At 34.9% G+C, this 16,173-nt stretch overlaps 2 protein-coding genes across 3 annotated transcripts; both read right to left on the bottom strand.

The window, feature by feature from the left end:
- Positions 1-453: 453 nt before the first annotated feature.
- Positions 454-5,928, bottom strand: LOC118266669 (myeloid differentiation primary response protein MyD88). Its single transcript, XM_035580140.2, has 6 exons — positions 5,625-5,928; positions 4,301-4,536; positions 3,651-3,871; positions 2,697-2,862; positions 2,110-2,302; positions 454-1,847 (listed from the first exon to the last, which is right to left on the bottom strand). Exons 1-6 carry the CDS (start codon positions 5,753-5,755, stop codon positions 1,553-1,555), a joined length of 1,242 nt encoding a protein of 413 aa, XP_035436033.2. The 5' UTR covers positions 5,756-5,928; the 3' UTR covers positions 454-1,552.
- Positions 5,929-6,551: 623 nt separating this feature from the next.
- On the bottom strand, positions 6,552-16,173 carry LOC118266670 (D-glucuronyl C5-epimerase B). 2 transcript variants are annotated; one of them, XM_050703347.1, is made up of 8 exons: positions 15,943-16,173; positions 15,014-15,131; positions 14,418-14,566; positions 12,836-13,411; positions 12,393-12,527; positions 11,832-12,019; positions 11,371-11,535; positions 6,552-11,035 (listed from the first exon to the last, which is right to left on the bottom strand). In XM_050703347.1, the coding sequence occupies exons 1-8, from the start codon at positions 16,009-16,011 to the stop codon at positions 10,669-10,671; spliced, it is 1,767 nt and encodes a 588-aa protein (XP_050559304.1). In that variant the 5' UTR covers positions 16,012-16,173; the 3' UTR covers positions 6,552-10,668. The 2 variants fall into 2 exon arrangements, with proteins under 2 accessions (XP_050559304.1, XP_035436034.1); XM_035580141.2 differs by having other exon boundaries at positions 14,418-14,569; positions 15,943-16,172.

Raw genomic sequence — 16,173 nt, 5'->3', positions numbered from 1 at the left:
CTTGAATCGCTCTAGATAAACTTGGACATCTTGATGTGACGTCACGCGCAAGATATCAAACTGTCATGAAAAACGTTTTGTAGCGAAGCAAGTTCCATAATAGCATCATAATTTGTGAAACTAATTGAGAAAGCATAACCGTGAATTATTTTGTTCATTCTTCTCTTTAGAAATTATACTTTGGAACAAGCAAATAGAAACTTCTTCACTAAAGGACCGACACACATCGGTCTAATTAATAAAAATCTAATAAAATGTATAACTTTCTAATAACAAATGAAGTATCTATGAATAATTGACAAACAATGTAAAAACCCTATTATAGTCATAGACGGTTTTATCAATTTCCAACTAATTACGTCTGAAGTCTAGTTAGAAGATAAAACAAGTAATTACATGTCGGTACAATTATTTATAATTCTATAATGGGGAGAATTTTCCAATAAAATACGATTGTAACTAACGTATCAATTAATATATTTACAAATAACTTGAAAAATATTTCATCAATAAAATTTACAAAAGGTGAACACTTGTATATTTATAAAAAAATACAATTTTGGTCCGTTTAACGGCAGCCTAAATATAAATTTCATTTTGTGCAGACAACTCAGTTTATATTGAACCTTGACGAGAATTTTAACCGCGATTCTTTTAAAACCAGATTAGAAGATATCCTTCATAGATAATATAATACAATCAAGTAATTATGAAGGCGAACAGAATTGATAATGATACCTGTTCTGCTCAGCTAGACAGTATACATATCGCGACGCACGGCTGTGCTCGAATTATATCGAAAATAATCCGCAACTCCGCATACAAGTTATCAATATAACTACGTTGCATATCTAATATAATTCTTTTATCTAATGAAATATCTAAAATACTCCATTTAATAACAACTTTACAAAATATGTTTCTCTTTTAACATTAATCTAAAATATCTCGTCTTTATATTATAACATGATTTTATTCTTACAACTTATTTCTAGCCAGGGTTATAGTAGTAAAATTGAGAAGATGAGGCAACATGAGAAAGAAATATGAATAACTGCCGTACACAGAGACATTTTATCATTACTTAAACTAATCTTTAGCAACGGTTTTGTTCCGAAAACAATTGCTAAGGACTGGGTTAAGTTACCATAAATTTACTCTGAGTACGGCGGTAAATCTTAAAAGTAGGTTGTGATTGTTATTAGCACATGAAAAAATGCACGGAGAGATTACGTCAAATGTACGTACGTATGAGAAATACACCCGAGTGGCTGAGGGACAAGCAGTACATGTTTGAGCAAGCTACACAATAACAGAACTAAACACTATGTAACTTAGAACATACAATAATTACTAGTATTATGACGATATGTTTTTTTGTGTTTTATATTTTCTCTTATTTCGAAAATGCGCATATAAGACCATAGTCAATTATCACAATGTCAGACATTCCAAGAGTTTGCAACTTTCTATAGTAAGTGTGTACTTCTAAATTGAGATTTAAAAATAACACTTTTATAATGGCCATGCAAGTAACTGCATACAGTGTATATTATACCATTATAGCTTCTTCGGACTTTGAAGGTCGAAAGTATTTGAGGACGCGTCGAATGATTTTAGACTTTTTCTTCTTTTTGTTACTGGTCACACTTTGTTGACTGATGCTACTCAAGGAGTTGGTGTCAGCTGCGGCCTTAACGTTCAGCGAGCTCATGGACAGGCTCGTGGTCGGAGGACTCGGGAGGAAGAGCTGGTCGTCCGAGTAGTCTGGGATGACATTGCTCGGCGGGAGCTCCACTATCTTCACCTGTGGTATTGTTGTACCGTTCAGTCTGCTTGCGCTTAAGCTGAAAGAGATAATTGAGTGATTAGGTGGACGTAAAACGCTAGATATGTACCTGCGTAGTCTAGTGATCGCGACTGCCGAACAAGGAGTCTTGGATTCGGTTTCTATCGAGTAATAGAAAGTATAACAGCTTTTACGATTTTCTCACTAATAACACAGTTTAATATCACTTTAAGAAAAGAAGGTGTGATATTATGTTAAGACTCTAAAAATACATTTTAATAAGTCTAGAAGTAAAAGAAACAGTATGATAAAATAATTACTTGTTATTGTTAGCGATCCGTGGCCTGCTGGGCGTGGCCCGTGCGAACTGCAGCGACTGTTTGAGCTTGAGCCAGAAGTCGTACATGGCGCGCTCCTCGTTCTCGTTGTAGTGCAGTCGGTGGTAGAACGCCAGGTTCGAAGGCAACGTGCACTCGCGGTACATTATCGGGATTATCTTGTGGGTATGTGACTCTGAAATTAACATAAACATATTAGATATTATTATAGCTATTTTTGTCCTTTCCTTGCACGGGATCACAGCGTCCCGGACCTTTGGAAGGCGTACGAGGAGCCGAAGCCAACTCGCAGAGGCCCGTTGAACAGTTTTAATCTAAATATAATGGGACATCATACTACTATATTATAGATATATTTTTATAAACTAGTTGCTGCTTTGTTGATATTCTAGCAGTACACAGCACAGTTGAGTTTTCAATATTAGACTGAGACTAAAAGATGTCTCAGGATGGAGTTTAGGACTATAGCTGATTGTTAAGCAATAGCCTCAGCACTACTATGTGGAACTTATAACTGGTAAAAATTGGACCTTATGTACATAATGTATGATTTAATAAAATGTTATTACCGATGCTGACAGCCTGTGCATATTCACTGTAGTACTTGTTAGACTTGATGAGAAGGAAGTCTGGCGAGCAGATGAGGATAATTCTCTTGCACCTCTCCAGCATGAGCTTCGTTATAGGGGCGTATGGCGTCGCGTGGCCTGGCTGTAGCCTGTCCGCAGTGCACAGCTGGAAATATTACAATATTTTTTTAAACTTTATAATTTTTACGTGTGTAATTGACTCGGTGAGAAGTCGGTCGCCCACGCGGTACAATTCTCTGTATGATTCACGAATCTACCCATTTGTAAACACATGTCTACAGAGACAAATTTCTCATACACATTGTGCATATTATGTGGAATGTGTTTCGTCTCATAAATTCCTGGTGTATACAGTATTTACATTATTTTATTAGTTACGTAAACAATTAACTAGGTATTATCAATACTACACAGTTCAAGATAAGGTTCAATATTAATCTCAACTTAATGTTTAAATCAGTCTTATTTTATGTCATTATAAATTTAATCTTGTTATTACACACTGCTATGAAAATATTGACTTATGTATCATTACTATCTAGTATCTAACAAGGAAAATATAAATTTCTTTGGATAGTAACATTATCAGCCCTTATCACGCCCCCCATTGGGGACACAGATGCAGAATGTAGATACAATAATATATCACTTTCTGTAGATATAAACAGTTTAACAACAAGCTTTCCATAATCAAATTTCTTTATTTTGTCTTGTTGCTGATTACAATAAGAACTATTTATGATATGATGATAACAGGCAACATAAGTTAGCAGGTCAGCCAGGTCTAGGTCAGTGTCAAAAGAAGAACAAACTTCTAATTCTAAACAATCTGTATAATATATTAAACTCTTCCATTACTGTGAGACTGATTGACTGACTGACAGACAATGAGAGAACCAAAGAAGAATAATTAGGATATATTGAAATTAATACCTGAAACCCTTCAGCACTCATTCTAGTCAGAAGCTCATCAACAAACTTCTGATCTTCCTTAGCATATAGCACAAAGGCATCGTAGTGGTGCTCATAGTCTGGGCCGTCATCAAATGTGATCGGGTCAAACTCCCTCTCTTCATCATTGGAACTGGTATTGTTGTGGTGATTATTGTTGTTTATGTGGTTATTATTTATTGCTATTTGATTTTGTTCATTCACTGAAAGAAAATAAGGTTTTATTTACTACATAATAAATTTAATGAATGTGTATAACATTGCAGTTATCTAAGGAACACTATTATATCAAAGGGTAGTGATATTTCCTATTTTTTTGATAACTAGAACAGCTGTTTTCCAATATAAATGGTGTTACTAACAAGATTTACAACATTGGTTGACAAATAGTGATAAATATGGATAATAAATAATAAATTAAAATATATCAGCAAAATGTCTAGCTCTTCAAGAAACATAGATAAAACACAATTAATTATAAACAATTATAGATATGCTTTGTAATCTGTAATATCTGTCAAATGTATTACTTTGTTACTGTTAGCAGTAATTAATTCAGCACAGATTAGGGGATCAAACATTTTAAGCCTATTTTCTACCATTAAGCTCACTAGAGTTATAAAGTAATTTACCTTGTGGCTTATCTAAGAGTTCTCCCTTACTCATTACATCTTTGAGATCATCACATAAGTCATCATACACATCGAAGCGGTCTAAGCGCTCCAAATGCTGCAACAGGTGCCCAACTGTGGCTGAGCTGTCTTTCTGCCATATTTCCAATACTTTTACAGTCTTTTGTGGTTGTAGGCGGATGTAGGCGGCTCTTTCAGATGACACATTGACCAGGTCAGCCAAGCCCCTCCAGTCTCTGTAAGTTGCGTAAGAAATAAGTTTTATGTAATTGTTTATTATGTTGTAACTAAAGTCTGAATCTCATACAATGTGAGATACTAGGTTGGATTGTACCTAATAAAAAAAAAAAGATCCTATGTAATGTCGAGTGAAAGTTGAGTTTTGTCACACTTTACCATTAATGGATGTTAACACAATTTGTACTTAGTAAATATTATTGCTAGATGAGTAGATGACTCACATCTTTATCAATCTGAATATATGCAAATCTGTGCATGATAGTTTGAATGAATAAACAAATCTTAAAATATTTGATAAAACATAACTATTTCCCGTAGTATTACAAGATTTTCTTCTGTTTGAACATTTAGGGAGTCATGTCACATTTTTCTTTACCCTTAGTAGGGATATGACGGTGTGTTACTTTTTATATACATGTAACACCTACCCCTAAGTGACCTCTATGTTTCACCAGCTACATATTATTTTACTGTCCTTAAAGTTATTGTCTATTCCGATCCCTTTGGCTGAATATTGGTGTTACATTGTTCTCACATAATTGAACCAACGAAACAATGTAACCAAATATTGTATTGTGAACCTGATTGAAAAAGAGTAACCTATGGAGTTTCTTGCTCGTTCTTCTCCATAGGAATCTACACTTTGGAACAAGCAAATAGCTTTACTAGAGGACTGACCGACAGACAGATATTTTGTTTTCTTTATATTGTAATATTTGCTTTGACATTATAAGTGCTTTCCTGGTCTATTTGAAATCAATAATTTTGACTTTGACTTTAATTTACGTGATTCTCAATCCCATGTAATAGAGACAAATTTACTAAAGTTTTATTTTGTCACACTAATGTTATAATTGTATGCTTATTAATGATATATTCAGTCATTATCATACAGCATTTAACAAAGCGATTTACGTTGTATTCAGTGCACATATTAAGAGCTTTTATAACAAATGCCACTAAGATATAAATAGAATTAATAAGAACTAATTATTCATGTTTGTGTTTACAGGTTTTCATTCAAGTTTCTTGAACTTGTTACTATCCCTGGTGCTGTCACGGAACTTCATAAAAGTATGATTACCTGGGCAGCTTCACAGGTCCATCGGTTGGAATGATTTTTGGAGTATCCAGCAGGCATGATAACAGTTCGCGAGTTCTTAAAGGAAGACATGACAATGGCAAAGATTTTATCCTACCCAGGTCTTCTCCCATTTTTAACACAATTTATCACTAACACACATTCATTTCACCTAAAACATGCACTAATACTAAACACAGTATTTTTTGAACACTTTTCCTTAAAAGCCAAAACTTTGTCGATCAAAAAATGACAAAATACATCACGCAAAAATAGAGCGCACAACAGATAAAAAATATTTTGCTGTGACGTCATTTTCACTGAGTAATTTGGATTTGTTATGTTGGTAACTTGAAATCCCTCCTATACACCAAATTATTTTTTAAGAAAAAGGTTTAGAAATCGAGGTGGGCGTTAGATGCCTCAAGTAAAAGCGAATATTTACTCCGTATTTATCCAATTTGAGTATTTATCGAAAAAAATAGACATTATTTAGGAAACAGAAGCTTATTCTTTTTCAGACGTTGATGAAATTGAACTTTGTATTGTACTGTACCGATTACACAACTGGCCAACAGCCTCGTTTATTTTATTATTTAAAACATGCATTATATTTTTCTTCTTTGAATTTAATTTTTTTCGTTGTTGACTTTATACGGTGACTAAGATTATTTTGTGTGTAGGGCAAAGGTTAAATTAAGTTTTGGGGATGTGTAGGGACTTGGTGATGAATAAAGCTATCAGGGTACCTGGTTGGTAAGCAGTCACACTAAGTAGGTACCAAAGGCAACACGAGTGCGTTGCCGCCCTTGAAGTTTATTGTAATTATTATGCAGTGATTCGTCTGTGTGAAATTTTGTATCCTAATATCTTATAGGCCAAATTAAGACCTTAATTGCTACAAATCATACAAGTAAATGAAACAAAATAAAATTATTTGAGATGCTTTATTGTCATTCACAAGTGCATTCACTATCTCACTACAATCTAATGTCGATACAAATGCAGAATAAGTTATTTTTTTATTATAACAATTACCTACTCATAATTATGTTATAGGAACGAAAAGGCAAACAGGATTAAAATGTTAACAGGTAAAACATGTTTAAATAAACAATGAATATTGTTTTGTTATTTCAATAAATTACTTAGAATTAAATATTGTGATTCATGTTAAAATAAATAGGTACTCTTGTAACACCATACCTTAAAAACAATTGTCGTAGGTTAATAAAGTAAAATAAAAAAAAAAACATAGATCTACTAACATTATTTACATTATCTACTAGATTTTAAGCTCTTTTAAAAATGGAATGTTCAATTTTGACTTTCGAAAATACAAAGCGGGTAAAATTTAGCACCACGCATAGATTTTTAACATAAACGTAACCTCACGCCTACATTGCCCGAAAAGTTAGGCAGAGACGTAGACAAGATACACAAAGTAAGGGCACAAAATATTACTAATTAACAAAACTATAAATACATATTAAATTTGTATATAAAGTCCACTTAACAGTTTACATTGACTATCGTATTGTTATTTTTCGCCTAAAGGAAAAGTTACATAAAAACTTACTTAGGTAATAAACGAGACAAAAACCACATTAATTTAAATGTTAAGTAAATCATTAGTTTCCATATTAAATAAGAAACGGCAATCCGTTTAAAAAAACGCTATCCACAAATTGTGGATCACAAACATAATCATCACAACCAAAAATAAAATTAATGTAGGTATATAATATACAATACATACATAACCCACAAATTAAGTAGTTACCTAAGTATATAACCTTATTTCTAGTTTATGCGAAATGTGAATATAGTTTGTTAAGCATAAGTAACTGAATCGATTTCAATGATTTTATACCGCCCGCAATAGTGACTAGGTACCTACCATTGCTTACTGTGACTGCTTTTGTGCAGGAAAACTTTAAAACTTATTCATTTTCATGCTACAGTTTTTGTACATAAGTTTTTTACATCAAAATATGTAACGCATGTGTTTCGCATAAACCAAAAATAATGTTTAAAAAGTAAATTTTGAAGTGTACCAGAGATTGGTGTGATGTACTTTCTGTTACATTTAAGTATCTATTATTGCTACAAGTTCATTGTAAAGTTTCTCCTACAAAAGTACGTCGATACGAACTACCGTCGATTAAAGTCTTATCCAATGTTTTAGTGTATTACAAGACAGCGGGGGCTTTGAATTTACAAAATTTATTTCAAGAACAATTACGTATTGTTTCACTATTAATTTTATATTTCCAATTGACTTTTGTAAAAATTTGTGCATAGATTCACAGCCGGCCGTAATCTAAGACTTTAATGAGAAATGGTATCATACAATACAGTTACAGGTAACTACGTTAGATAGTATTGTCACTAAGAAGGAAACTCGAACATTCAGACATTATTTACATCGGTATGATATGTATCTAACAATATCTTGATATTATTAAGTAGAAAGTAAAATATGTAAATATAAAACACATATAAAACAAAAATTTATGTAAATATAGAAACGATTGTAAAATTTTCACAAAGAGGCCAATTGACATAATTATGCAATAATTAACATGCATACAAGTCAAGCAGAAATGCAGAAAATTCAATAATATTTAGCCCAAATTAGAAAACGAAGGAGGTAGACAGATTTATAAGAAAATACATTAATAAGGGTGTAACACAAATAAGGAGAAATATTTGAAAATTAACGTAATTCCAAAAACACGGCAAGATTATAAATATTACGTATACTCATAGAAAGAGAAACCAGATGCTATTACCAAAAACTAATGTTCTACATACGTAGTTAGTACCAAATACATTATGTACAATATATATTTTATACATTCTTATATTATAAGAATTATACATAGTTATTTGTCATTTTTGTAATAACAATTTAGGTTCGAAGCATACACACACTGGAGACTACCGCAAAAATATCATAATACTGAAAAATTAAATGTCTCGCTCTTTTTGCAATAATGTCCAGTGGTGTGCGAATATCTAAACTAGATTTGAGGCGCATTTGCGTTCATGTAACGAAATAATCTATAAACATGTTAGAAACAAATAAATAATTTGATTAAAAAACTCTGATATGGCAAGAAAATGACTAAAATTAGAGAAATGGCGCTGTGTGTGTTGAATTGTTGAGTAACAAAGACATAAAATGTAGTTGTCTTTGTCACACACTAAGGAAAGAGTTAATATTATTAGATTCTATTCTTTTGTTACATTGTCAAACTCAAGATCAAGGCTTGGTGTAACTGTATTAGTCTCTGTTAATTTATATATTATTTAAAGTTTAAGATTATTTTTCATTACGCATTAAAATCTATGTATATGTCAATCTATATACCGTTTGATATGATTTTCTATAATAATAATTAATTATTCATGTCAAAATAACATACTATAAAAGTATACAAATTAGTAAAAAATTATTCCTTATAATTACTGATATTTGACTCCGAGATAATAACTAGAAAAAATATTTCTATTTGATGCTTGAAATAATCAATACGAATAATAAGATGGCTTAAATTGGAAGTATTGGAAATGAGATTTAAAGTTCAGCGAGAAAAGTAAATTCCGCAAATGATTTGAGCCAATTTTACAAAAGCTATAATATTTAAACCAGTACCCTTAGTACGAGTTTGCTTTACGTTGAACGAAAAGAAAACGAGAGCGCGTTCGGCTCTCTGATTCGCCGGTTCGAGTGAACCAAGCAATCAGAGCGCCGTCTTGTTAAACGTAAAATAAACACATACTAAGCCCTCTGCTTAGAATGCAAGTATAAACTAATAATAATAATTTATAGCCTAGACACATGTAACTTGCTTCAGTACTCTTATTTAAATATTACAAATTGTTTTTTTCATCAGTCTTCAACGGTTAATGCTTGAATTTGATCGAATTGTTATAAAAACAATATAATTACACAAATTCATAAATTCTCTTTGGGTTGAATACTCGAGTGTAATTGTCGAGACTAGGGTTACAGAGTAATTAATATTGGAGTTACAGTAACATAAGCAACGTGTGGTGGCGCTGTTGTCGTTTTTGGGCGCCATGTTATAGTACCAACATACCCAAATGGAGCTATTTTTTGTTAAATAAGTGTATTAACAAAGTTTCCTCCATAAAATGAATTTTCGACGTTATGTTGTATTCTAGAGAAGTCGTTATTGGCACTGAATTAGTGGACCAACTAAACTATTGCAATATATTGGCTATTGAGTACTACTACCGCAAAATTAATATTCCAAAGCGATTTTATTTTATGATATGATATGTATGTAATAATTTAGATTCTCAAATAAACTCACACTACAAAGAGAAACGTTTCTAAACACGTTTATTGCTTATGGCTCTAGTTGATCCTTTAAGAATATTCAACTGTACAAACTTTATTTACCTACAGATTCTTATATTGGAGGTACTTAGAAATTGATGTGTTTGTCGTAGAAAAATACTTTATTTTCTCGTGACATTATTTACACCCGTTTGGATCGGTCTCTTAAACTAACCAATGTATTTTTGTATACCTTATAGTCAGACAGTCCCAGAGCAATTTGGCTCAAATCCCCGAAAACCCATTCAGTCGGTTACAATTCTGCATTTGAAAAGTAACTTCGGCATACCTTCGGCTAAATTCGTAAACACGAACTCGAATCACGCGACTCGAGTATCTCCGACAAACTTCGGTACGTTCAAACATCGAACGAACAGAGTTTGAATTCATATTTGGAATACGAAACCGTTATAGAGCGATACCGATTCCGAACCAATAACAACCGTTCGACTTGCGCCGAACTCAATCATAAACCGATTTACCAACGAGAACGTTATTTTGAATAACGTCTTTTTGCCACGTTTCCGTTATCTCACCGAACAAACAGTATAAGTCCGTGGATATATCATAGCTATTGTGAGAAATATGTTAGACGTGTATAGAAAACGTGGCTCCATCCGCATCCCAACAGATTAGTAGAATAACAACGCAGGTTTCGCCTGCAGAGATCTGATCTCAATTATGTGCTGCCCTCTTTCCCTGCATGTAGCCTTCCCATCGTTTAGCCGTGTTTATAAGTATGGGGTCGTTGTCTAGGCCCGCGAGGAGGTACAGTTGGTTGACGTGTGTCGCGTGGTAGTCCCACCTGGCTATGTTAGGGCTGACTCCTAAAGTGAAATGCCTTAGGTCGTAGAAGCTTCCACTACCTGTATCGAACAACGGGAGCAAGTTCTTCAAGGATGTCATACCATCGTCGAACATTTTTTTCGCCAAAGAGATTGAGTTCTCTCCCTCGATGATGTGCAGGTCGTAGAGGCCCAGCAACGTGTAGATGAAGCCGTTGAGGACGAATAGAGGTGGTTTCGTTGGGTATTCTTCGTACCTGAAAATTTATGGAACAAGTGGTTATGGACACGTATTAGTAATAATGTTTACTTTTAATTTTTCACGTAACTGCATCTTTCGAACATTTTTTTATGCGATGGGCTCGCGCAAACAAGCAGATGAATCACATGATAGTAAAAATCGGAGTCGCCTAAAGACACGCAACACCAGAGAAGTTAAAAGTGCTTTGCCAGCCTTTTGTGAATTAGTTTACTCTTTACAACGCGTTTGACGAAAAAATGTGGAGCAGAGATGGAACCTACATAGGTAAATTCACTTATCGCCAAACTTAAAAGGGTCAGTTAGCAGTAATACAACTTGACAGTGTCTCACCAAACATATTTGTCCATCCACATGGCCTTGACGCCGCCGGCGTGGCTGGGCACGTCCAGCAGGTACAGCGCGCGCTTGGCGGCCTGCAGGTACGTCGCGTCGCCGCTCTCGTAGTACGCGCGGGATAGCAGGGAGATGGCGTGCCCTTGGCTCATGGCCGAGTGCCTGGAAATATTAGTAGGTATATACAACATATATTCCTATAAACTAGCGTTGACTAGCGTTCGGCGCCTAGAATTAGACAAACGTAATGAATGATTTAGGAAAGAATTTATTTGTAAAGAAATCAATTAGATTTAGCGCCGTCAAAATTATTGTCGATTCTCTGTAAAAACGTTTGATTATCATTTTTCAAGATATCTTAGCATGATTTGACATAACTTCACCTAAATGTAAATTAAAAATTTAGGTACTTGTAAACAGGACCTGAACAAACGATAAGAGAGGTTCATAGGTATTACCAGCCAGGTTTAAGCTCAGCGACGCCGGCAGCCATGCGGCGCCGCACGGGTATGGGCCAGCCGCCGCTGCGCGTGCGCTGCGCCCGCACCAGCCAGCGCGCCGCCGCGTAGAACTGCCACATGTGCTCGCTCCACGACACCGTCACGTTGTCCAGCGAACCGCTGCCGCTCAGGATTATACTCGATATCTAACACACAGAATGCATGCGAAATATAAATAATAATGTTTATTTTACTAAGTTTAAAATGGAAAAATATGGCAATAGGCCCACCACCTATTACATGGGCCTTACCACATAAATTGTGAAAAGTGGGTGTATATTGTATAGTGGCATTACATGCCATAATGTGCACCTCTGCCTACCCCTTCGGGGATTAAAGGCGTGACGATATGTATGTGATGTATGTTTAAAATGTCATACTCTTTACAACCTTAATCCATTTGTTTTTTAAGAACTTTCATAGATGTTGGTACAAAAACCATTTCTATTAAAATACTAACCAAACCAAATAATTGTGGGCATGACAGACAGTTTTGGCAACAATATATTTATCATTTACCTTGAACTTATTCCTAGGCGACCTCCTCTTGGGCCTGTCCTGCAGAGCCCAGCCCTTCTGCATGTCAATGATCAGGTCCCTGGTGATACGGCGCCATTGCTGGTCCAATCCTATCCCGTAGTATATGTGGTCGTCCTGCACAAAGTAGTTGCACTCTACAGTCTATCCACGTGACTTGATAAAACAATAGAACAATAAAATTGATCATCATCTTCATTTTATTGCATTGAAAGATACATTCATATTTTTGGTATTTTAATAGGCTATTAATCCTTGTGCATACTTGGGTACAATGTAATATTATATCCTTAGCTTAATTATTAGCGGATTAAACTGCATTAGTATTCTGTGAATTTATATACAACAAAACGAATAACCACTCTGCTTAAGGATATAAAACGGGACTTTATAAAAAAGAGTTCAGAAAAAGTGCCACAACTCACCTGCGCCCAAATTAACTGCGTGCTCGTAACATAATGGAGGTACACAGTCTCCTTCTTATCCTTGTTCTGCAGCACAACAGTGACAGAAGAGTTCGCCTTCAGCTGCAAGTCCACGCTCAGCACAAAGTCCTGCGTCACATTCACTTTGAGCCAAACTTGACTGGCCGCATGGTCCGATGTTGAAAACCTCAACACATTCGATTGTACAGAAGTATCAAACTCTCGCGCCATGTAAGCATCCTTACTGATGATCCAATTTTCTAAATGCTTCTCCCCATCGTCTATTATTCTTCTTTTCGGTTCTGGTTCTGTGATGTGCTTGCTATAATGGGCGAGTCCAAATTGCGCTATCTGTGTCGGATAGTAGAATCCTCGTGGTTCCCATTGCGTGCTCACAGGTACACCTTCGATGCCACTGATGCATTTGACGCGGTCCCTGACTTCCACGTTATAGTTCTCAAACGTGGTGAACGTGCCTCGAGGGTCATACTTCTTCTTTGGATGGTAGATCTTACCGTAGCTGTGTGACCATTCGAATTTCTCTACACCATCCGCTGTTGTTATTTTTCCATAAATCTGGGTGAAGATAAGAAAGAATTGAGTAACATTCCTAACTTTATATTTCTTAAAGAACTAGGCAACATCAAGCATTATTTATTACAGTTTTCGCCAGTTGTGTTATAGTTCTCGTGTAGTAATACTCGAACTTATTGCTATACAATAGCGGCAAAATAGGTACATACTAGTTACGGTATTTGTAAATAAGTATCTATTAAGAATTTGGACCTAGCAGTTCATAATTTGGACATATCATATAAAATCAAAATTTATTTGGCCGACTCTGGAAGCACCTTTGACCACTCGCTCAGTACTTCAGCAGTTTCCAAATGAGGTTGTTGATAATTTTGCTCAAATCAAATAACTACTGTAATCAGTATGTAAATAGTTTTAGAGCCGTTCTATTGCACGTGTTCTATTAATTTTTTATCTGCAATAGGCCCGAAACGTGTAAATCGATAAGGATTATTATCAGCAAGGTCTCAGGTCGGTAACCGAACTGCCGGCTAATGAACCTCATGTAACTGTGATGGGATTTCTTTCGATGTTTTCGGAGAACTGATAATATGTAAATGCGAGTTTTAAATGCGTTGAGTTGGTTTTTTATAAGACGTGCAAACTGTGCATGTAATAGCTGTGATGACTTTTATTAGATATTTCTTTAAAAATGTTCATGCACAAGAGCCAATAGAGACAATTCGCGGGCATAACGAGAATTCAGAAATCCGAACCATCTTATAAAAATCAGGGAGTCAAACCCGAGGCGGTACGGTTACAGATCGCACCGTGCGGGAATTGAACCCGTGATAACAACCAGTTGCCCAACTGATAGCAAGCGCAATCATGCAGTCCCATAAAGATCACGTCAAATATTAAATTATGATGAAGAAAAAGATCTACTAGTTAATAGTCACAAATCACACAGAGAACTCGCATTTTTGAGTAGCACTAATTTAAGATATGTATGTAGAATTTTATTTATTATAACATCATTTATTTATTATAAATTCTCATGGTCCATTACCTCGAAGTACTTGTGCACGAGTGAGAATGGCACGAACACCTCGTCGTGCTCGCGGTCGCGGCGGCAGGTCACGGAGTACTCGCCGTTGATGGTGCACTCGATCTCGTCCGGGGCGGCGCGCTCTGACAGTGCGTTCGATAGCACTGAGCCTACTGAAGGAAGAATTGTTTTAAACAGTGAGTTCTTCTGCTGTTAACTTATTTGGCTTATACTTATTCTCTGTATGGAGTTAGCATTTTTAATAGCGTACACGAGGAAACGTAATAGACACTCGACACACCATAGGAACTTGCATTTTTTTAAGTTTCTGTAATTAATAATCTCTGTACTATAACATAAGCAACTTTATTTTCTTACTTTATTGACTATGAATAGAAAGATGTATGTTTGTGAACACACTCAGGACATAGGAGAAAATCCTAAACCCGGTAACATTTTGAAAAAAAAAATTTAAAGAAAAAGCTGAAAGTAAACTCTGATAAAATAATATTTTTTATATTTAATCATTACACCTGTAAAGCTTGTAAGTAAATTATATTGAGTTGTGTTATGTCTACATTTGTAGTTAAAATATATTAAAATGAAAGAAAACATACTAGGTCTCCGTGAGAGGTCTCCACAGTGTCCCCAGAACAGTGTGAACACCAGCACGGCGGCACAGAGCGCGCCCAGCGCCAGCCGCATGTTCATCCGCACCAGCATCATTCCGGCCACCTACAGCATACAAGGCTTCAGAACAAGGCATACAACAGCTACTAATACACACATTAAATATTTAATTACTGCGTAATTGACTTTACTATTTTTAGTTTATTTAGTTTTGTAATTTATTTTTAATTGCATTTTTTTCTTTCAAACCAGTTGTGTTTTACATTTTAATTAAATCATAGTACATCAGGTTTTACTAAGCTTATTTGTATTTATCGTGAGATATACTGAATTAACTAAATATAATACTTGTATACAGTGTATTTTTTTTTTAAATATTTTTAGCCAAATTAAACAAATTTATTATTTTTCATAGTGTAAGTAAGTAGCACAACTTTGTTTATGCATATCTTAACATTAAAATATAGGTAACAAGTGATTTCATTAACTAAATAGGTCAGTAATATACTAATGTTTCTGTGAGATAACCCCGAGGTAGTAAAAAAACAATCATAATGATGTCATAGCAGTGACAAGAACTGTTTACTACTTATTTTATATAAATAAACATGTATTTAAATTCAACTGCATCAAGAATACATTATAAACTCGTACGGGACGCGACACAAAAAGAAGCTTAAGTCAGACGTATGTAAATAAAACGAAGACACCAAACAGGTAGCTAAATATAACTTCGGAGTACTTAGCGGCCCTATGCTCAACAATTTGCGTGGGCGTCTGGAGCTCAAATGCAAACATTAACACCATTACGAAATAATAAATATAAAGCCAGGTACCTCTCCGAGTAACTCCATGGTATACTGCCCAGTCATGTGAGCTAACTACACAAGTAAACAGTATTTATACAAGTACGTACCTTGTACACAGCACCAACATTCCATCCGTTCTTCGATCTCGTGAATTGAATCACACGGATAACTCTCATATGAGCTGCCACATTGCGAATAATATTGGCGCTGAAACTGTACTTTACAGTAAATATCACTTTCTAAATATTTATATTGGAATTATTATTTTGAGAAAGTAATAAATAAATCGGCCGAGACACAGCTCATCTCCGATTGCAGCTTGCAGCTGACTTTTGACA

The sequence above is a fragment of the Spodoptera frugiperda genome, chromosome 23, assembly GCF_023101765.2.
Source record: "Spodoptera frugiperda isolate SF20-4 chromosome 23, AGI-APGP_CSIRO_Sfru_2.0, whole genome shotgun sequence".
NCBI lineage: Eukaryota > Metazoa > Arthropoda > Insecta > Lepidoptera > Noctuidae > Spodoptera > Spodoptera frugiperda.
Note: the sequence above shows the minus strand (reverse complement) of the source record. Positions and strands in the feature narration are given on the sequence as shown.

Bases quoted from the DNA above. Each gene is read 5' to 3' on its own strand.
- LOC118266670 (XM_035580141.2), bottom strand. From the start codon at position 16,011: ATGAGAGTTATCCGTGTGATTCAATTCACGAGATCGAAGAACGGATGG. The intron at 14,570-15,013 runs GTATGTTTTCTT...TTCTTCCTTCAG, and splicing joins AGACCTCTCACGGAGACCTA to TAGGCTCAGTGCTATCGAAC. The intron at 11,536-11,831 runs GTAATACCTATG...TAATATTTCCAG, and splicing joins GCTGAGCTTAAACCTGGCTG to GCACTCGGCCATGAGCCAAG.
- LOC118266669 (XM_035580140.2), bottom strand. From the start codon at position 5,755: ATGGGAGAAGACCTGGGTAGGATAAAATCTTTGCCATTGTCATGTCTT. The intron at 4,537-5,624 runs GTAATCATACTT...CGCAACTTACAG, and splicing joins GGACCTGTGAAGCTGCCCAG to AGACTGGAGGGGCTTGGCTG. The intron at 2,863-3,650 runs GTATTAATTTCA...TAATATTTCCAG, and splicing joins TGAGTGCTGAAGGGTTTCAG to CTGTGCACTGCGGACAGGCT.